This window comes from Vulpes lagopus, chromosome 5, assembly GCF_018345385.1.
Source record: "Vulpes lagopus strain Blue_001 chromosome 5, ASM1834538v1, whole genome shotgun sequence".
Classification (NCBI taxonomy): Eukaryota; Metazoa; Chordata; class Mammalia; order Carnivora; family Canidae; genus Vulpes; species Vulpes lagopus.
Window position 1 is genome coordinate 114,475,440 of NC_054828.1, and position 22,160 is coordinate 114,497,599.

At 51.4% G+C, this 22,160-nt stretch overlaps 1 protein-coding gene across 2 annotated transcripts in view; it reads left to right on the forward strand.

The window, feature by feature from the left end:
* Positions 1 to 4,682: 4,682 nt before the first annotated feature.
* The window catches only part of ADCY3 (adenylate cyclase 3), an 82,056-nt gene continuing 64,578 nt past the window's right edge, over positions 4,683 to 22,160 (forward strand). Inside the window, exons 1-2 of one of the 2 annotated variants that reach the window (XM_041755678.1) lie at positions 4,683 to 5,092; positions 5,491 to 6,325. In XM_041755678.1, coding sequence (XP_041611612.1) covers positions 5,651 to 6,325 — 675 coding nt within the window. In that variant the 5' untranslated portion in view covers positions 4,683 to 5,092; positions 5,491 to 5,650. Of the gene's footprint in view, positions 5,093 to 5,169; positions 6,326 to 22,160 lie in introns of those variants that run through there. The other variant, XM_041755679.1, reaches the window with a different exon arrangement.

A 22,160-nucleotide genomic window follows, 5' to 3' on the forward strand; every position in this document is an offset into this window, starting at 1 on the left:
CCCAGGACCCCGGGATCATGACGTGAGCCAAAGGCTCAACCACTGAGTCATGCAGGTGCCCCTAGCTGGTCTGTTTAAAATGTTGGGCTGGAGGGATCAGGGGACCTGGCCCTGCTCCCAAGGAGATGCTGACACCCAGGAATAGGCCAGTGCTGTGGCTCTCTACTAGCTCCCCTCTGCCCACTGGGGAGGGCTTGAAAGATCCCAAGGGCAATGAGCAGACCACACAAGTGGACAGAACAAGTGGGGCATGGGGACCGGAAGGGAAGGCTGGAGCCACACCTGCAGGGCACAGGTTCACACTGTGTACGTGCTCACTCACTTGCATGCCGATCATGCCCACTGATCCCACACACACCACATTTGCTCATGCACATGCAGTGATCATGCTCACTGATGGTTACACTCATATGCTCACACTCATCACACCTACTCACACTGCACACACGCTTGCCCACACGCACACTGGTCTCACACACTACACACCAATTGGACGTACATTCACGTATACACTGACACACAATACACAAAACACATACTCCTATATACAACACACACAAATACACGCACACATACTCACACGTTCTTTATCCTTACACACTCATACAAACAGAGCGGCACAACCAGTGGCCCAGAAGCAGAGGCACCAAGAGACACAGAGAGGGCCAGGGATGACAGCAAGGACAGAGAGAGACAGAGAAGCGATGGACAGGCCGATGCTGCCAGAGAGGAAAACTGCAGTGGAATCAGGAGGCTCCCGACGCAGGCAGAGAAGGCTCCAGGGAGGTGGCCGCCCAGCCCAGCACAGGTCAGTCTTGAACAGGAGCAGCTGGAGTGCTGTGGGGACCCGGCCATGAGGTGGCCCGGGGCTCCCCATGACTGCTTCTGTGGAGGTGTGCCAATCACTCGGGTTCCCGTTAATTCTCGGCTTCCTCCTAGTGACCCCACGTGGGGCTAGTGCTGTGTCATGACACCCCCAGGACCCAAGTTTAGGGTGAGTGAATAACCATCTGAGATGCCAGGCAGCGTCAGCAGCATGGCCAGGGCACAGACTGAGGTCTCGGACCTCGAAAGGCCAGCTTCCTCCTGCACGGGAGGAGGTCCCTCCTCCAGGCGATGGGATGCAAACCTCCAAACTGGCAGGTGTGCATGTGGGGTCTGGGCCCCATCTGGGACACTGGCCAGTCACAGGCCCATCCTCCTGGCCCACGGCTCTACTCTACAGGCAGCCGAGGCATCTTGCCCCTCTGCGCTGTCTCGTTTCTGCCCTGGAGCCCAGCACTTGGCCCCCCTGAAGCTTGCACACACCGGCAAGTACTCAGGAGTGAACACACCCCGGGTAACCCTTCACCATGGGGTAGGGAAGCAGGTGGAACGACACTCCCCTCTTCCAGCCCTCTGGTGGGAAGTTCCGAGGTGCTCATTGCCAGAAGGAATTGAACCCTACTGCCCACAGCGACCCCTCATCACACACCCTTGTATTTACCAGCTTTTCTGCCTTCTTGCCCTGGGAATCACTTGTCCAATTAAACCCGCTGCTTGCAGGCCCTGGTCGCAGGCTCTGCCTATAGCTAAGGCCCCAAACAGGGATCTCCTGGGGCCCAGCACCAGGGGAGCTAATGATCTTCTCTCCTCCCACTTCTCTTTTCCCTGGACACCAGGGCTCTGCTCTGATCTATTGTTTGCTAGATTCAGGAGCCACCACATTTCCCCAGGGCGCCAAACCACTCTTGTTTATGCAACAACTATTAATGCTCAGCAATCTCCTCCGAAGCCATACAAACAAAAGGTATCTTCAGCAAGGAGGGATCCTATTCCTGATCCTGGGTTAAGGTGGGGGCTCAGGACACCAACCAAGCTTCTACCCAAGCCCAAGATTTTGTCTCCACTTTAGGACACATGTCCTTGGCAAGTCACCCACACAACCATTCATAGTCTTGGGTTGTGTGGGTGCGTGCATGTGTGTGTACGCGTGTGTTTTAAGATAGATTTACTGTATCTTTTGATTACGAAAGCAAATGCTTGCTGGTTGTCCAGATGATAGCAATACAAAATGTATAGCTTGGAAACTGAAGGCACCTCCTACCCTTTTCTTGAGTGGGGTTATTTTTGATTTCCTTGGACCAGGACATTTTCAGCATCAACGAATGAGGTCTATCGGCTCCCTCAGGGGTAGGAGGTGCACTTATAAAATGTTATTTCTTCTTAGGGAAATCATTCAATGACTGGCTTTAGGTGCTGGAGAAGCTGCCAAGAGCAAGGTAGACAAGGAAGGCTCGCAGGCCTAACTGCCTGTCTCCCAATAGTTGTGTTTTCCCTGATCTCTGTAGGCAGGACCTTGCACAGCTTTCTTGCTTTGGAATAGTCACTCAGTTGCCTCTGACTCTTAGGAAGGCCTGTGGAGCTTCCCATACCCACAGGGAAGGGTTGCACCCATTACCCAGAATGCAGAGCAGGGTACACTCCCACTGCTGAGCCTTTGTCAGGAGGCTCCAGGCTGCTAAGGGCACCCCTTTCAGGACCAGTTCTGAAAGACCCAGTTTCAGGTCACCTCTGATTGCCACCTGTGCACAACAGAAAGTCTGTCTTGTCAGTGGATCCAGTGTTCTCACAAAGCCAGTAGGCATCCTGAGGGCAGGGGCTCCTTTGGTCTTCCCTGATGCCTGGGCCCAACAAAGAGAGGAGGATTGTGGAAGGTCAGAGAGGGCAGCAGTGTAGGCCAGCGATTAGAGCAGGAGATCAGGTTTTTGTTTTGTTTTGTTTTGTTTGTTTTTACCAGGGGCAGCCGTGTGGAATCCTCTCCCTTCATTAGGTGGGTGCGGAGCAGAGGCTAGGGAATAGGGGCAAAAGCCCAGGAAGGAATCCACATGGCCCAGGAGCCAGGCACCGTCTTGCCAACTAGGAAGCCAGGAAGGGGAAATCCAAACATTGTCACATGTCCCAGGAAAGGGGGAGGGTGCAATGTGGGCGTCCTTTGTGCCAAAGCAGACCCAAACAGTATTTTTAAGTGCAATTTAGTTAACATGTACTGTATTATTAGTTTCAGGGGGTAGAATTTAGTGATTCATCAGTTGCATCTAACACCCAATGCTCATTCCATCAAGTGCCCTCCTTAATGCCAAACACCCAGTCACCCCGTCCTGCTCAGGCCCAAGCAGTATTTATCAGCTCTTCTCCTTTTATTTTTTTATTTTTTAATTTTTTATTTATTTATTTATGATAGTCACACACAGAGAGAGAGGCAGAGACATAGGCAGAGGGAGAAGCAGGCTCCATGCACCGGGAGCCCGACGTGGGATTCGATCCTGGGTCTCCAGGATCGTGCCCTGGGCCAAAGGCAGGCGCTAAACCGCTGTGCCACCCGGGGTTCCCTCTTCTCCTTTTATTAGCATAAAAATCACACCACCTTTAACAGCATGTAACAACTCAAAGTAAAAAATGTTAGGACTCCAAACAAATGAAAACAATGGGAAAAGGTGCTTTATTTGAATTATGCTCCCCCTAAGTCTGATGTTTAGCCCCCAACCTTGGTAATCAAAGCCCTGACAAGTTTGCACTGAGGTTGGCAGAGTTTCAGAATTTGAATGAGGGATGGACAGAAACAGCTGTGATAGGATAAATCCCCTGATGAATCTATTCCTGAGGGAGGTGAGTTGACTGGGGTTCTAGAAAGGGCATTCATGGGTGACTCTCAGGAGCTGGAGGAGTTGTCTCTATCCAGGGCCTGGATGGCTGAGTTTCTCTCCTCTGACCCATTTCTTCTACACTCCCTCGGGGAGCCCATTTCCTAATACTGCTGGATGTCCTCAGCAACACCCCCCCCAACTACACACACATGATTTGTTCCCCTTTCCCTTTATCTAAATTCTTAAAGCCTGATTGATCTTAGCAAGGTGTTCTGTCAAAGCCAAGGAAAGTAACTTATACTAAGGTGTAAGAGACTAATAGGCTTAACCAGCCACAGGAGCATTTGCGTCTTTGAGGCGTGTTTGTAAATTCAAACCCATCTCAAACAGGTGGAATGTACACGGGAGCGCTCTTTGAAGCCAGGTCGCTGGCAATTCCACGTGCCAGGTGCCTCCGGGCCCCTCCCACCTCCTCCCTCCGCGAGCAGAGCCCAGCTGCGGGCCCCTCTGCGGACGGCTCGGCTCGCGCTGCCACTTAGGCCCCGGCGGGCCCGCGGGAAGGGCGTCCGCAGACCTCAGCCCCGGCCTCTCCTCTCCGGCCCAGGACCAAGCCGCGGCGGCCGGGGCGGCGGCGGGGGTGCAGCGAGCGCGCCCCACCTGCGGGAGGGCACGTCCGGGCTCTCCCCCTCGCCCCCCCGTCCTGCCCGCCGCCCGGGCTTGAGCGCGGGGCCACCGGGGCCCCCCCCGCGCCCGCGCCCGCGCCCTCTCCTCCCCCCCGCCCGCGGGGCTGCAGCCCGGCGCCCCCCCCCCAGCTCCGGGCCGCGCTCCCCGAGAGGGCGGCGACTGCGGGGAGGGAGGGGGAGGGGGAGGGGGGAGGGGGGAGGGAGGGGCGCCGCCCGCCGCCCGCCGCCCGCCTCCCGGGGCCTGGAGCGCGCGTGGCCCCGGAGCCGCCGGCGCCGCGCGGGGATCAGAGCGCAGCGCGCCGCGCCCGCACTCGGCTGTCTCGGCTCGGCTGTCTCGGCTCGGCTCGGCTCGGCTCGGCTCGGCGCGCCGGCGGCCCGGAGGATGCTGGCGGGCTGCCCCGGCCTCGGCCCGCGCTCCCGCCCCGGAGGGCCCGGGCTGCGCCCCTAGAGCCGCCGCCGCCGCCGCCGCGACCGCCCAGCGCGGGGGCGAGAGGGAGGGGTCCGGCCGCGCCGCCAGCCGCAGCCGCAGCCGCAGGGGCAGGCGCCCCCAGATCCTCCCGCCCCGCCGCCTCCGTCCTCCAGCGGCCCCGCGCCCGCGGATGCTGGGGGGCAGCCCCGCGCCCCTCCCGGCCGGATCCCGGGCCTGACGGCGGGGGGACCCGGGGACCCGGGGACCCGGGGACCGGCGCCGAGCCCTCCTGCCCCGCCCGCCCCCCGCGGGACCCGGCCCCGCAGCCCGCGCGGGGACCGGCAGGACCACGCGGCTCCCGAGTCCCCGCACAGGTAAGCGGCGCGGCAGGGCCTCCCCGGAGGGCAGGTGGTGCCCCGAGGTGGAGGTGGAGGCCCGGGGCCGCGGGGGGGGGGCGGGTAAACCGGAGGAAGGTTCAGGAATCCCCGGGATGGTGCGGGTGGCTCTGGCCCTGGGGCACGTTCCAGCTCCAGCTTCTGCGGCTTGGGCCTGGCGGTGCCCTAGGTGAGGAAGTCAGGACGGGGGCAGCGGCGGAGCGCGCGGGGTGGAGAGGTGGTCGGACCCTGGGGAAGCCAGGGCGGGAGGAGAGCGGCGGGGACAGGCCGCAGGGCCTGGAGCCCCGTGCGGCGACGACTCCTGCGCGGGGGCGGGGGCGGGGGCGGGGGCGGGGGCGGGGGCCGAGGCCCGGGGCCCCACTTCGCCGCCCTTCTAGGTCCCAGATGAGCGGCGCTGCCTGTGCCCTGGACTCGCGCCGTGCGCCGCTGCTGGAGGGGGCTGGCCCTCGGCGTGCCCCAGGCCCCCCGGAGCCCCGCTAGGGCCCGCTCCAGAGCCTGCCTCCGCCCCGGGCCCCGTCGAGGCCGCCGGCAGCCGGGATGCCGAGGACCCAGGGCTTCTCCGAGCCGGAGTACTCGGCCGAGTACTCCGCCGAGTACTCCGTGAGCCTGCCCTCCGACCCTGACCGCGGGGTGGGCCGGACCCACGAGATCTCGGTCCGGACCTCCGGCTCCTGCCTCTGCCTGCCGCGGTTCATGCGGCTGACCTTCGTGCCCGAGTCCCTGGAGAACTTGTACCAGACCTACTTCAAGCGGCAGCGCCACGAGACCCTGCTGGTGCTGGTGGTGGTCGCGGCCCTGTTCGACTGCTACGTGGTGCTCATGTGCGCGGTGGTCTTCTCCAGCGACAAGCTGGCCCCGCTCCTCGTGGCCGCGGTGGGCCTGCTGTTGGACATCCTCCTCTTCGTGCTCTGCAAAAAGGGGCTGCTCCCCGACCGGGTCACCCGGAAAGTGGTGCCCTACATGCTGTGGCTGCTGATCACTGCCCAGATTTTCTCCTACCTGGGCCTGAACTTCGCGGGAGCCCATGCGGCCAGCGACACGGTGGGCTGGCAGGCCTTCTTCGTCTTCTCCTTCTTCATCACGCTGCCGCTCAGCCTCAGCCCCATCGTCATCATCTCGGTGGTCTCCTGTGTGGTGCACACGCTCGTCTTGGGGGTCACCGTGGCCCAGCAGCAGCAGGACGGGCTGCAGGGCATGCGTTTGCTGAGGGAGGTGAGTCCTGCCCTGGGTCCCACCAGGGGCTTCCCCTCCTGCCAGCTCTGATCCCTGGGGGTACCGGTTTCAGAGGGGGGATGGCACTGCTTGTTTGCCTTTGAGCCAGCATGTGTTGCGGGTGTCTCGGGGGCTCTCAGCTGCTTGTGCAGGAAGACACAGTCTCTCCCGCAACCCCCTGGCTTTGCACTAGAGCTTTCTGTGGTGGGCGGGAGGGAGTGCAGGATGTTAGGTCATTGGGCCTCAGGGCTACTCTGTCACCTGTGTCCTGCCAGCCCAACTGGGTGGCAGGAAGGCCCACTACGGCTGGTTCCAGGGCACATTGTCCCAGCCATTCCCTGTCCTTGACCTCCTTCAGGAAGACCTCTTGTGGGGAAAGGAGTTTCCTTAGCTTCTGATCTGCAGCCTGTCATCGGTTAGCTTCAGCAGTTGCCCAACTTGTGTGGACACAGTGCCCCTCTGTCAAGTGGGGACTGTCTGCCTGCCTGCATGAGCGGTCGTTACCAAGATCAAAGGGAATGTGGGTGAAGACACGTTGGAGACACGAAGGTGTGATGGTCCCAGATCCTGCTCCTGCTGTTGGGAGCTCAGAATGTGTGGAGGACTTAGATGATGGGAGATGTGGCATTGGGACATAACCAGGGACAACTGTACTGGCCAGGCAGTGGAGGGTCTGCTAGTTCTTTGAGGACATGTGTTGCTGGAAGGGTTGGAGTCTGGGCCTCCACTTAACAGCGTTGTGCTCCTGCTGGGAGCCAAGAGCCTGGCTAGGTGCTGAGGGGCTGTAGAGACTGGGAGACGGGATTCTCAGCATCTGCGTTTACCCGGTAACCCATCTGGAGGAGTCTGGGGAGGCTTAATCAGTAAATTCCACAGTGTTGTGACCTCCCTGCTACCTCCGCTATGCGTGAGCCCCGAGAGGGAAAGTGACCTGCCCAGGCTACATAGGTGGGTACAGTAGTCACATGCCTGGAGTGTCTGCTTCTCAATTCCGATGTCCACGCTCTTCCTACCGTCGTGATGCTGGCTGCATCTTGGCTAAAGCCACTGTCCTTGTCTTTTGGGCTTGAGGGCTGAGTCTCTAGGAGCCCAGCAGCGCCCTAGGGAGTTGATGCGAGAACCCAGTGAGGCTTGTCCCATTGCCTCCCACTTGGTTAGAGGAAAACACAGATTTTCTGTTTTGACTTCTTCCTGGTTCTTGGGCCAAAATTCTTCTGTTGTTTCATTCTGGCTCATGTACCGTCCTCTCTCAGGAAGCCCTGTGCTGCTGTTCTCCAGGAGCCTAGCCCTGGGCTGGTGCACATGGACCATGTGGGTCCACCAACAGTTTTTTTTCCCCTCCCAATGCCCTGCTCACATAAAGTGACAATCTGCCACCACTGGCTTGGCTTCTGGGTTGGTGAATTTTAGCCTGTGCTTCTCCCAGCCAAGGGCCCCGCTGGAAGCTATCGGGGGAAGCAAGATGGGAGTCCTTCTGCTTGGAATCTGTTGAAAGCACAGCTTGGGGCAGATAGGTGGACATGGCAACATTTGGGGTCTGGGATCTAATTCTGAACCATTCATTCCTTTCTACTGAATGGTCACTGCTGACGTTTCCCCTCTGCTGGGGTCCCTGGACCACACGAGTTTCCCGTATGCCTGATTGTCCATGAAGGGAACAGAACAAAAATTCTCTTTGGAGCCCCTGATGCTAAACCCATGATTGAGGCTGTCCTTTGGGCACCGCTAAGAGACAAAATCCCCAAGATTAGAAAACAGGAAAATCAAGAAGTAAATAGAAGATAACTGTATTAGCATCCCAGGAGAGCATGGTCTTGACGTGGAAGCAGGGCCCTCCCTGGATGTGGCTTTGGGAATGGAGGGGATGGAGGAGGTGGCTCCCAGGGTCCATTTGGGAGCCTGGGATAAAATGCAGGAGGCCCCAGTTTCCAGTGGGCAATGTTCCAGAAGTTTGAGTCACTTGTTTGGAACTAGTGTGACTTCTTAAAAGGTGCCTGGGTTCCCAGGCCCACTCGCCCAAGTTGTCCTTAAGTGAGAGTTCCATGCATTCAGTATTTCTGGATGTGGATGTGGTGGAAACTAAGCCCAGATGGCTGAGTGTTGCTGTGAGCACACCGGCTGCATCTCTTCTCCGGCTGTGGAATGAAGCAACACTCACCTGCCACTGCTCCTCTGGGTGCGTGTTACTTCCTGGGATGGAGGCACCATCGAGGATAGGATGGGCCAGGGACGTGAGGATGAGGTAGCCAGATCCCCAGCTAGGGTGACACCAGGAACATACCCCAGCACCTCCTTGCTTTTCTTCCTCTTGCCTACAGCCTCCCCTTTTCTTTCTCTTTGCCCATCACCTCTTGGATCCAGCCAGGGATTCCCTCCTGGGCCTATGAGAGGTGAACTAGGTTAGAAGCAGATACCAGGGGATCCCTGGGTGGCTCAGTGGTTTAGTGCCTGTGTTCAGCCCAGGGTGTGATCCTGGAGTCCTCTGATCGAATCCCATATCAGGCTCCCTGCATGGAGCCTGCTTCTCCTTCTGCCTGTATCTCTGCCTCCCTCTCTCTCTCTCTCTCTCTGTGTCTCTCTCATGAATAAATAAATAAAATCTTAAAAAAAAAAAAAAAAAGGCAGACACCGGATTTTGGAAGTTTGGAGATGTTTCTGTTGCTGCTGCCACTAGCAGTACCAGGAAGCCTTTCCAGTGTCCATGTCTTCCTCCTCTGCCCCCTCCATTCTCTCGAACCCAAACTCAGGTCTAGTGAGGAGTGGCAGTAGATAGGGACAGATGGGGAGGCACAGCCTGACAGGTCAGTGGCAAGCCATCCACTCTGCCCCTGGTTCTTCTCATGGGAGGCAGGCCGGTTGGAGTTCCAACGGGAAGAGGATGTGGGGTCTGGCTGTCAGATGGGGTGTGGGATTGGGGTGTTGCTGGGCCTTAGTGAATTAGTGCATATTACTGAGCAATAGGTATGGGCCTTACAGAATCTAGGAATAACAAGAATCAGACGATTGTTCTGGAGTGTACGGGAGCTGGAGCTGTGGGGAGCAAGCTGCAGCTGGCAGTTTCCCCATGTCCCTCCCCTTGCCTGGGTTCTGGCACCTGGCACCGCTAGGCCTCTTAGGACACAACTTGCCTTATACTGCCCCAAACTGCCCTTAGGGTGATGTGATGGAGCGGGAGGGGGTCAAGGTCAGGACTGGGCAGCAGCCGATGGGTGAGGGTGGGTGGGGGGCAGAAAACACAGCTAGGGTGATGGGGAGCATTCCTGAGGCCAGTGGCCATTCCCAAGACCATTGGTGCACCCACAACCTATTAGCATCTGATGCGGTTGTTAAAATCTGTGATGGCAACATTTGAAAAATACCCTATAGCTTTATTTCATAGAAGAAAGACTATTTGGAAGCAAAATTTTCTCTTGAAATTAATCACTTGTTAAGACCTTACAAATTAGAACACAATAGAGCTTCAGATGAAATAACTCCCACTACACGTACAAATTACATAGACCATTCACGCCGTGAAGGAACATTTGCCTCCAAGGTGCTGGAGGCAGCTACAGTAGGAGCATTGTGTGAGGGGCTGACGCTTCCAGACTCCTTCGGGGGCACGCTGGGGTTTAGGGTTCTATAGACATCATCTCGTTTGAGCCCGGATTGTAACTGGCTCCATTTTACAGATGAGTAAACCGAGGCTCAGGGAGGTTGAAGGTTGGAGGGGCTGGGTAACTGGGGAGGGTCACTAGTGAATGACAAGGTGGGGGGTGAGGGAGGGGCAGGACCCATTCCAAGGCTTCCCTGAAAGCCTCTCTTTCTCTATAATGTGGACTTTTGGGTCTCTTTCTTGCTTCTCTGGCTGCCCCTAAATATCTTTGCTAAGTGGTGTTGAACAAAGGTGCCAAGAGGTGGAGGGGGGGCCCTAAAATATCAAAGGAGGCATGCCTCTCCCATCCCTCTGGAATTGGCCAAAAGGAAGAAGCCCATGATGGAATCTTCCTGGTGGGAATGTGGCAGGAGTATGGGAGAGATGAAATGTGATGAGTTGGAACAGGAGCTGGGTGGAATTGGGCAGGAAGACTGCAGGCTGGGGGGGGGCTCTGAGCCAACCAGAGGCATTGAGGTAAGAGAGGGGTGTGGGAAATGCCAGGGAGGGGTGCTGCAAAGCCAACCCTGGATTGGCCCTCTGCTGCCATCCTGGGACAGAAGCAGTCATCCCACCCCGACCCCTCCCCTCCTTTCACATGCAGAGTATGCAGGTGGTCATGTTTTAGGAATCAGAATAATAAGGAAAGGTGTAGAAGGGGTGGGGAGGCCCCATCAAACCCAACTGTGGAAGGACAGTTAATTATCAAACATGTAAATGCCTTTGCAGCAAGTCAACCCCTCAATCCTGTCCCAGGCCACTTTTCTCTGTGGCCTGATCTTTCTCTATGTGAAAATGGCTTTTCCAGTATGTCCGGTCCTGCATGTGCAACTGGCCCTGCCTTTCACCACATTGCCACACTGATGTTTTGCCTCATGAGTATCCGATCCCTTGTGTTTGTTTTAAATCAGCACTTTATCATTAGTGGGCTTTTCTGGAGAGGAAACCAGAGCACAGGGCTGGGCTGCTAGTGGGTAACTGGGTAGTAGCAGAGACAGTAAGACACCTGTGTTCACGCTGGGATCTCCCCTTGCCCCCTGCCAGGCCTGCCTTGTGAGCAGGTACATGTTGTGTATATACCCATGCGTGCGTACACACACATACACACACACCTGTGGCCTTGGTCTACCCAATAGTCCTGATGAATGCTCCTTGAGCTGGACTTGCTAGGGCCCCAAGGTTATTCTTGTCCTGCAGTTCCTTTGTGCAGTAAATCCCACTACTGTGCTCCAACCCTGAATAAATATTCAGACCTGCCCCCACCCCACCACCCTGCCTCCCTATCCTCTCTTGATATGCACTGTTGGTGGGTTTCCACGGATGTAATCCTGACCAATGCTCAGATGTGTATGCTCAGGGGCAACATGCATGTTCAGGGCCAGGCCTGGGCCCACTGAACACGGGTATACCCAGGGTGCCCTCATCTCCTGAGCTCTTGCTGTGTTTCGGTTGAGTAGTTCCCAGCAAGAGGTAGATCTTTTTATTTTACAGAGGGGGAAACTAAAATGTGTGATAATTGACATGACTCGTCCAAGACCCCATAGCTAGCAGGTAGCAGAGCAGAATTTGAACTCAGGTCAGTGGGATCCTAGAGTTCTTTTGCGATCATAAAGGAACCATCTAAACTAGCTTTCCTCAGAACCTGTTGAGCTTAAAGTTCCGGGAGCAATAGGATCCTTGCTTTCTTAACTCAAAATCCTTAGAAGGAGCCACTTGGTGGAGGATGGATGTTTCTAGGGACAGGCATATCCCCACTGATGAGGAACACAGCTGTCTGGAGGCTGAATGGGGGTTGGAACCCAAAGCCTGCACGCACACTTGTGCAACTGCTGGAGCTTTCCTTACGTTCCAGGACTGGGTAACCAATGTGTGCAGTGATGACCCACTCATCAGAAAAATACTAGATTACATTTAGTGGAAGAGGGGATGCAGTATTACATCCTAAAAACATTTTTTGTCAGAATTGGGTAAAAACCTGTTTGGATATTTGGGTTCTCTAGGAAACTCAATGTGGGATGGCCCATTCCTCTGTGTCCTTCCTGCACACATCTGTGTACACAACTATGTGACTCTACCCATTGCTGGACCAATCTGGACACGACTACTGCCTGATGATTCTCTGGGTTGACTGTGCTAAGCTGGGCAGTTTTTCTGTTTCAGGTGGCACTGGCTGGGGTGGCTCACTTGACTTACATTCAGTGGACTGCTGTGCTGGAAAGCTCTGGGAAGCCCTTACATATCTGGAGCCTTGGCACTCCTCCAAGTGACCTCTCTGTGTGGCCAGCTTGGGCTTCCTCACACGCATGGTGTTCTCCGGGAGAAGGTGGAAGCTACCAGAATTTTTAGAGGCTGGACCGGTCACTATGGTCAAAGCAAGTCGTAAGGCTAAGCTGGAAGCAGGATAAGGGGAGGTGGATTCTACCCTTTGATGTGAGAGTAGGAGGTGTGCACAGGGATGGAAGAAGTGGAGGATAGGCATCTGAGGCTGTGCACAAGCCGGTGGGGGTGGGGGCGGGAGGATGCTGAAGACAAGGAATTAAAGAAACCCGTGAGTCTGAGTGGGGTACGAAAATACCACATGCCTAAGGGGTGCTCCAAATGTTAGAAATGTGGTGCAGGTCAAGGCATATATAACTTTAAGGCATTGCTTCTCTGTGAAATCCATCATTTCTAAGATTTTCAGAAAGTTTCAGAAACTGCATTGCCCGTAAAAAGATAGTGGCTCGTGATTCATTTGCATGGACTTCGCCTTGCCTTACTTTCCTGAATTCATTCTCTTGTCAAATGTGCTCTGTCCAGGGCACTGTGCACATTTCCGGGAAAGCTGTCCCGGCCTCCAGCCACAATCCCAGCACCAGTCCTGGTCCTCTTTTTCCACGAATCAGCTAGATTGGCAGCCTGGCTCTGATGTTTGTAATCCTTTCACGGGAAGGTGGGAGTTTGCTCAGGTACGTGCTTCAGAAACATGTCGAATTTGTCTTTCTTAGCAGATTGTCATTTGCCTCAAGGAGAGAGAAAGCCTGAGAATAGAATTCCTCTTCAGTCCTTTGTGGTGCCTTGGTTGTGACTGTCACTCTATAAATGTTGAATACATACATTCCTGCTTTGTTTTTACCTTTGTTTCCTTCCTCATCAACTCATGGAGAATTTGATAAATTTTTGGCTAGATCCAAGATAGGGGGAATGTTCTAGTGTTAATCCAAGTGATTTGGAATTTTTTAAAGTAAGATTTATATAACCCTTCAGGGATACTAATCAATACTCCTTTGTCACTTGTTCATATTCTTGTTTAGGGGGAAAGCCTCAACAGAGGAGGATTCTTAAGAGCCAAAAAAATGAGTCATAGATATCTTGTTTTGGCCTAATTCTAATCTCCTCCTTGGACAAAATGATTTGCATGAGATCATGCAGAAGAACGGCTAAGCAGAGTTGGAGCTCCTACCATTCTACTTCCTCTGCTTGTTCTCCAGTTTAAGGAGAAACTTCATTCCTTCCGTCACTTCTCAAACATTTCATCAGGGCTGCAAGCATTGATCCTAGTGAGAGTATGCAGGGTAAAACTTGGCTCTTTCCCTCAAGGAGCTCACAGGCTGCAGTACAAATCCTATCAGTGAAGGCCTGCCTAGGAAAACAAGGCTTTTAAAGAGCTGGCTGTTCTGAGTTTTGAAGGATATGTAGGAGTTTGCTAAGTGGAACAGTGGGAATGGGGCTTCCCAGGCAGAGTCGTAAGATGTTCTCAGTTGACTGGGACTGGTGAGCATTATTATGTGACAGGAGCTGGAGAGACGAGGTGTAGAGAAGCCAGATAGCAGAAGGACTAAAGGATTTGGGCTTTATTCCTACAATAATGAGGTCCATTGAAGGAATTTAAACAGGGGCAGATAGGATCTGATTTGCATTTAGAATAATCATTCTGGTGGACTTGAGTGAGGTCAAGATTGATTAGGAGACTGCTGAGGTCATCTGGGGCGTGATGCCTGTTCTACCAGGCCATCTACCCACATGGAAATAGGCTGAAGAATTTTGTGGTGCCCATGGGACATCCAAGTAGAATTATCTGATTATTCAGTGGGTAATTATTCAACATAGGCCCTGTGTTCAACAGTGGGAGCTTAGAGACAGATGTTCCAGCTTTGGGAATTGTTAGCATTTAAATGGCACTCATCACCGTGGTGAAGGTGAGTTTTGCCCAAGAAAAGTGTGTAGAATCAGAAGAGGGCTTTAGGGCCTAGCACTAGAGGGAGTAGTCAGAGAAGGGGGGTCCCCAGCACAGAACATCCGTGCCCTGCCCTGCTTCCTACCCAGGCCTCGGCTTGTGTATCATTTCATATCATCTGTAAATAGTTAAACTTCTTCCCTACCAATACGGATGCCTCATTCTTTTTCTTGTCTGATTGCTACAGCCAGGATTTCTAGTACTACATTGAATAAAAGCGGCAAGAGTGGAAATCCTTGTGTTGTTCCTGATCTTAGAGGAAAAGGTCTCAGTTATTCACTGTGGAGTGTGATGTTAACGTGCAGTTTTTATATGTGGCCTTTATTACATTGAGGTATGTTCCCTCTGAACCCACTTTGAGAGTTTTTATCCTGAACAGATGGTGAATTTTGTGAAATGCTTTTTCTACATCTATTGAAATGATCATATGATTTTTTTTTATCCTTCATCTTGTTGATGTGTATTGTGTTGACTGATTTGCAAATATTGAACCATCCTTGCATCTCTGGAATAAATTTCACTTGATTGTGTGATAAGTGATCTTTTTAATATATTGTTGAATGTGGTTTGCTAATATTTCCTTGAGGATTTTTGCACTTATGTCCATCATGGATATTAGGCTGTAATTCTCTTTTTTGTGTGTGATGTTCAATTGAGCATATAATTTTTCACAGTGTTCTCTTCCAGTCCTTTGTATTCTGTGGTATCAGTTTTTACTTTTATTTCTGATTTTATTTATATGGGTCCTTTATTTTTTCCCTGATGAGTCTGGCAAAGGGTATCAATGTTAATCTTTTCAAAGAACCAGCTTTTAGTTCCATTAATTTTTTTCCTATTTTTTTTAAGTTTCATTTATTTCTGTTCTTCATGATTTCCTTCCTTTTACTCACCTTGAATTTTGTTCTTTTTTTTTTTTTCTTTTTAACTCCTTTAGGTAAAGTTGGACTGTTTGAGCTCTCTCTTGGCCATTTTGTGTTTGATGCATCTTCCTTCCTCTGATCAGGTTCTCAGCCTTTTCCTCCAGCAAAATTCCTCTTTGTGGTTTCTAAGAAATTTCCTTTGATTAGTAATGAAGGCTTTTCTTTTCCCTTTCCTCTCTTCAAGAATGCTTTCTTTGTTGTAAACAGAACAGAAAATGACATGTTTAAGACGAAATCCCACCCCACTCTCTACTCCCATTCAAAACCCCAAAGTAAGTGGACTGGAGTTGAACCTTTGCAAGATTTCCATGGTTGTGGTTTGCTGTTCCCATGTCCTTTCAAGACTGGTCCCTGTGAAATGTAACTTGGTGCCAGCTGAGTCAGATCTGGCAGCATAAGGCCAGGCAGCTGCTTCTCCCATTTCCGTGGTTGGCTCTAGGTGGGCTTCTTGGCTGCCTCCTGGAAGGCTGTTTTTCACTCAGTGGGACTGGGCCCTGGGCAATTGATCTCTGTGAGCCAATTTCTTAAGATACTGATAAGCCCAACGTGAGATCACTACTACTTGATGATGGTAGGTGGACCTTGCCACCCTCACGAGGAGGAAAACTATGTACGTCTGTTATTTGGTACAAATTTGCTACAAATTCCTAAGAAACCAAATCAGTAATTTCCTGAAAGGGAATCTGAACAAGGAGCATTGCATGGTGCTAAGGGTGGGTCATCGTCTTAGGCTGGGGCTGGGAGCTGCTCCTGTCACCCCAAGGCCTATTTCCCAGTGTCCAAAGACTCTGTCAATTGCCAGGAAAGTGGTACAATTTTCACCTCGGCTCTTTTTCTAAACTCCTACACGTGATTATAGCTTGTCTTTCATGAGCACTCTGGAAAACATTACTGCTCAGAACCCCCTCACAAATTGGGATTGTAGTTTACGTTGCCTGCCCTCTGGGAACAAATCTGGGACCCTGCTGCTTTATTTCAGTAAGGACTTGCTGTAGTGTGATCATTTTAGGGAGCATTTCCTCTCCCTTCCAGAGCATCTGGTTCCAGACCCAGCTGACCTCTGCAGTTATAACCATGTAGGGACCTCAGGAGTCTGGCCTGCCAATGAGCTTTCTACTTTAGGAATCCAGAAAGCCACTTGGCTTCACTATTTTGACTCCAAGTACCTCCTGGCTCCCAACTTTACCCACTGTGAGATCTTAGGTACATTATTTAATCTCCATCTAGGATCTGCCTCTGTGAAATGGTTCAGTGCTGAGAAGAAACACGCTAACCTATGTACATGGCCTTCCCAGCAGATGTCTGGAGGGCACCTTGGTTGGGTTATTGAACTCTTAAACCCCCCTTTTTGGTAGGGGAGGGGAGCTGGGCCACCATTTTTTGTTGTTGTCATTGTTGCCTGGTAAGTGTTAGAGGGAATGTGCTTTTCAGATGAAGTTTCCCATGAGGACAAAGAATACTTTTTTTTTTTTTTAAGATTTATTTATTTATTCATGAGAGAGACAGACTGAGAGAGGCAGAGGGAGAAACAGGCTCTTTGCAGGGAGCCTGATGTGGGACTCGATCCTGGATCCTGGGATCATGACCTGAGCCAAAGGCAGGCACTCAACTGCTGAGCCACCCAGGCGTCCCGACAAAGAATACTTTTGATTGAGGTTTTGTTTGTTTGTTTGTTTGGGTTCAGTTTTGCATCATGGCAGTGGCCTTTCATTTACTTTCCCTATTTGCAGAGGAATGAATTAAGAGTAGGTAGTGGGTGGTGAGACTCAGTGAAAAAAAAATCTCCAGAATGGATTTAATATCAAATGCATCCTTCCATGGGATCAAATCACTTGAGCCATGTGGGACTTGGTTTCTTTATTGAGAAGGAAGAGGGCCCTGGGGGCTGTGGGATACCCCCTACTGCTTCTGGGTGGCCCCAAGTGGCTCCTCTCCACAAGCATTAGTGATACACCTCCCAAGACTTCTCACTGAATTTAGGGGGTAGAGAGGGTCGTGGGGCTCATGGTCCAACCTGCAGACTGTGGAATTCCCGACACAACCTCTAATCTTTGTTTCCATTTCTCTGGAGATGGGGAAATCCCTTTCAGGACAGCCTCATTGGTCTGAAGATGCTGTTAAAACTAGTTATGGGGGCATTTACATAGATCTTGAAAGTACTTTTTATCTGCTGAGTGTCTTCAGTCCTCATACCTACTCTGAGTTGATATTGTCTCTGGCATAATATATGGAAGAGGAGAGGGAGGACGGTTACTTGGTGGGGGGAGAAGGGCTAGATGAGGCAAATAAATGCCCAGAACTGTGAAGGGAAAATGCAGTGTAGGCTCATCACAGGTCTTCTAGATTCAAATGTGGTGAAAGTTTCTCACCTGATGAGATTGGAACAGGTCTTTGGTCAGTTAATGTGCAGAGTTCTGGTGACAGTGACCACACAACTATGTGTCAAAACACATAGACTATATACCAAAAGGAGTGAATTTCACTGTATGTGAAAAGGAATAAAAATAGCTGGATGGAGGGAGGTCAATGGGATGGAGGGAGGGATTTCAATACAGTGTGTTAAGTAAAAGCTGTGCTACCTCAGCAGGACCGTCTGTGGAGTGAGGGGGGTAGGCTTGGACTGGCCATCATGGAACATTTGGGGGTGAAAAGAAGTGTTCCAAATCGTGACTGAGGGTGTAGTCACACAGCCATATGCATTTGTCAACACTCTTCAAAATACACGCTTGCTGATTGGAAACAAGAATGCCATGAGATAGATTTTTTAAAAAGTAAAATCCAGAGATCACAAGGCGGTTGTACATCTGTATATACATTTACATGTATTTGATCTTATTTTAATTGAACACGGTTAGCTGTATGGCTGCTTGCTCATCTTTTGTTGAGGAAAGATCTTTCCTTTAGTGTTCCTTGTAGCCAGGATATGTCGTCTGTAATTTACAAAGAGAGAATTAAAAGTCAATTGGAAATAATCTGGGTACAGAATTTTAGATTTTTTTAGGACTTTTTTTGGCCAAATTTTTGCTGGTATCTTGCTCACTTCTAACTTGTCAGTGGTTTCTTTAACTGCTCAAATATTTCCAAGACGTTCACTTTACTTTTCTTAGAAACAATCGCTTTTTTTTCAAACTCAAACTTTATCTGTTAAGGTTATATTTAAGTTATATAAATATGATGCCAAAAAGCAGCGGACATAACCAGGTTTGGGACTAAACACAACTGCCGGTGGGGAAACACTCCATAAGTTAGAGCAGAAATGCAGGGGAGTGTTCTAGAGAGGATCCTGCCAGCTGTGAAAGGCCGGTTTTACAGAGGGACAGATGCTCTTGACTCATCTGGAATATTGATCGGTTCAGAGCACTTCAGGGCTGTCCTGTGCTCCTAGCCCTTCTGTTCAAGCCCCTTCCTTCCCAATCTTAGCATCTGTTCCTGGTTGTAGTTTTTGTAGAGAGGGATGCGCACCTGCCTCCTATTTATTCTCTCCAGCAGCCCGTCAGTACTTAAATTCAGCCATCTCGCTGCCTCCAGTTGTCTCAGCCAAATCACCTTACCTTTTCAAGAAGTGATGTGGGTTTTTAGATCTTACAGGATCCATGTGATATGGGTTTTTGGATCTTACAGGATCCGGGGCAGCTTTCTGCTTGCAAATGACATGCGGTGCCCAGGGATGCCTGTTCCTGTCTTCCAGACATTGTTACCCTTGCCTAAGAGCCTGACCGTACTACCTGGCTTTGGGACTTATGTGCTAGAGGCGTCAATTCTTCTACAGCTCTTTAAGATTTGATGGAGAGGATGGTCTCTCTTGGAAAATTAAGGTCTCAAACCTTCATGAAACAATTATAATCTACATAAGTATTTGTTTTAATGTAGCTGCCTGGACACCCCTGTGGAGACTGTTGGAATGTTCCCCTACCTGGCAGATTGTGCTGTTTAAGAGAGTAGGGAGAGGCAGAGGAACCCTTCCAAGGGACTATTCAGCTGGGGATTGCTGCTCATGGCTGGAGGGGGTGTTGGCCAGCCTGGGCTGCCCATGGCTGTGACCCTCTGCAGCCTGCACACGCCTATGCTGTCTCCTTCCTCCATTGCTTCTCTGCTCCCATCACCCTGCTGGAACGGCCAAGATGAGCATGATTTCCATGTTAACCAGTCTGACCCATCCCCTTCTTTGCCAGCCGTTCTTACAGGGATGCTGCATGTGGTATGACCTAGACTGTAGAATTTCATTTGTGTGTCTGTAGATGGGCATCTGTTGTTCATCTAGCTAGTATTTTATCTTTTCACCCAGCCAAACACCTATGGCTCTGGATATATGTTTACACAAGTTGCTCGGTGCTGGGTGCTGGGTGCGACAGAGATGGATAACCTGGGGTCCTGCTTACAAGGGGTACCCAGCTTGGCTTTTTTTTTTTTTAATTTTTATTTATTTATGATAGTCACAGAGAGAGAGAGAGAGAGAGAGAGAGAGGCAGAGACATAGGCAGAGGGAGAAGCAGGCTCCATGCACTGGGAGCCTGATGTGGGATTCGATCCTGGGTCTCCAGGATCGCGCCCTGGGCCAAAGGCAGGCGCCAAACCGCTGCGCCACCCAGGGATCCCTCAGCTTGGCTTATTTAACATGAAAAAAATGGTCTGAATATGGGCATGGTGTCCCTCCATAAATATTTGTTGAATTTTTAAAAAGAATTTATTTATTCATGAGACACACACAGAGAAGCAGAGACACAGGCAGAGGGAGAAGCAGGTGCCACGCAGGGAGCCCAACACAGGACTCGATCCCAGGTCTCCAGGGTCAGGCCCTGGGCTGAAGGCGGCACTAAACCACTGAGCCACCTGGGCTGCCCTATTTGTTGAATGTTGATGCATGAGTTATTAGGTTGAATCACATAAAATCACCAATATCCAACCACTTTCAATCTGTTAAAAAAAAAAAACAGACCTTTCATATGGTTCAATCTAATATAGAAGTAACAAATGTGCCCATTATGGAAAGCCCAGAAAATGCTAAATCATATGGGAATATATTACCCATGATATCATCCCTCCAGGATGCCTACTGGTAACATTGGACCCCTTTTTATAGATTGATAGATTCGAAGATTGATTTTCCTCTATGTTGTGTGAAGTGCTTGTTCTAAGAAATGATTCGACCCAGGCAGGAGTTATAAAAAGTAACAATGAAAGCGCTCCCCTTCCCATAGGCAACCATTGCCAAGTGTTGCCTTTGGTGCACGTACTTCCCGGGAGCTTTCTATGAATTTGTATATTTATGTGAATATATGCACATTTAGGATTAAAGGATTATTTATGCGTTTATGCAGATCAGTGCTAACACCCGCATGCTCCTCTGTTAACTAGTTTCCCTCTCCAGGTGGTGATATACTTGCAGTCTGCAGCCCTTTCCTCCTTCAGGCAGGTGGGTCCACCCAAGGCTCACCTGGTGCCTCTTGGGGGCAGGGGTGGCTGCTCCTTTAGCTGAGGAAGAGCCAGGCTGGAGTGGCAAGCTGCTCCTGCCAGCCTCCATGTGACACAGCAAGAAGGACTCTAGCTGGGTCCCACTGAGCAGGAAGCGTGGGCACAGCCCCGCCAAGCAGGTGGATGGCGGAGGTGGCCAGGTGAGGGGTGGGCAGCAGCATCCTAGCCAGGAGTGAGGTGCTGCAATTAGTCCTGGCATCTGCTGTGGGCTTTATTCACTGGGACACTCAGAGGCACCCGAATTAACACAGATCAACTTGTAGGGCAAAAGAAAAGGAGGGTGACAGTTTGTGCAGAAGGAGGCAGAGCCAGGAGGAGGGAAGCCAGGCTAGGAGCTGGATGCCCAGGGCTCTGTGCAGCTCAGGGAACCTGGGGCTTCTGCTGGAGAGTTGGGGCTTTGTAGTACCCACATTTCTGGCAAGTGCCGACTGTCTTTGTGTTGCTGATTTTGCCTCTCTCACCTTTGTTAGAGAACAGGAGTTGAGTTCAAATGCTGGCCTCTGTGAGTGCTGGGGTCATAGGCAAGCCATTTGCTGTCATGGGCTTTGGTTTGCTCTTCCCTTAGTGAGGAGAATAGAGGGGCATGTACCTGATGGATGAGAGCCAAACACAAGGCCAGACGCTGGGGTTCCAGGTTGGCCATTTTTATTTGTATATTTTTTATTGGAGTTTGATTTGCCACCATTTAGTATAACACCCAGTGCTCATCCCGTCAAGTGTCCCCCCCATGCCCATCACCCAGTCACCCCATCCCCCCACCCACCTCCCCTTCCACTACCCCTTGTTCGTTTCCCATATATGTTTGTCCTCTGATTGACTTACTTCACTCAGCATAATACCCTCCAGTTCCATCCACCTTGAAGCAAATGGTGAGTATTTGTCATTTCTAATGGCTGAGTAATACTCCATTGTATACATAGACCACATCTTCTTTATCTATTCATCTGCCATTTATCAGCTCTGTGATCTTGGTCAAGTTGCTTAGCCTGGGTCTGCGCCTTATGAAATCTCTGAATGAGTTGCCATGGGTCTAAAGCTCTTAGAACAATGCTTGCCTCATAGGTTTGCTGTGATGATGATGACGATGATGGCTGGCTGGGTTGTGGCAAGGAACCCATGAGACAATGAGTGAAAGTCCTTTGTAAACCACAAAGCCCTATTCAGATGCAAGTGTTACTGTATTTTTATCTGTAATGCTGTTAAGCTGTTAAACCAGAAAGCATGTATCCCTTTTGAGAGGTGCTAATTTTGCTTGTGTGGAATTTATGAATTGGGATGAGTTGAGGTCTGCATCTAAGAGGATCTTGTTCCTGCTGCCTTCTGCCCCCTACTTGGTGTGTTGCTTCTGCCAGGTGGGGATGGCCTTGGAGATATTACTGTTTCCAGAGAGAGAATGCTGAAGCTCAGAGGGGAAGTCACTTGTTCCTGGCCTGAGGACAGAGGGACTGTGTCCTAGTCCCTATCTGGCTCCCAAACCAGTGTTCTTGCACCCCCTCAAAGCAGGGAGCTGATGAACACTGTGGCACCTGTTTATGTAGTGAGGCAGGGCCCTGCAATGGATACAGGCAGCAGGAGATGGAGAGTCTGTTCACA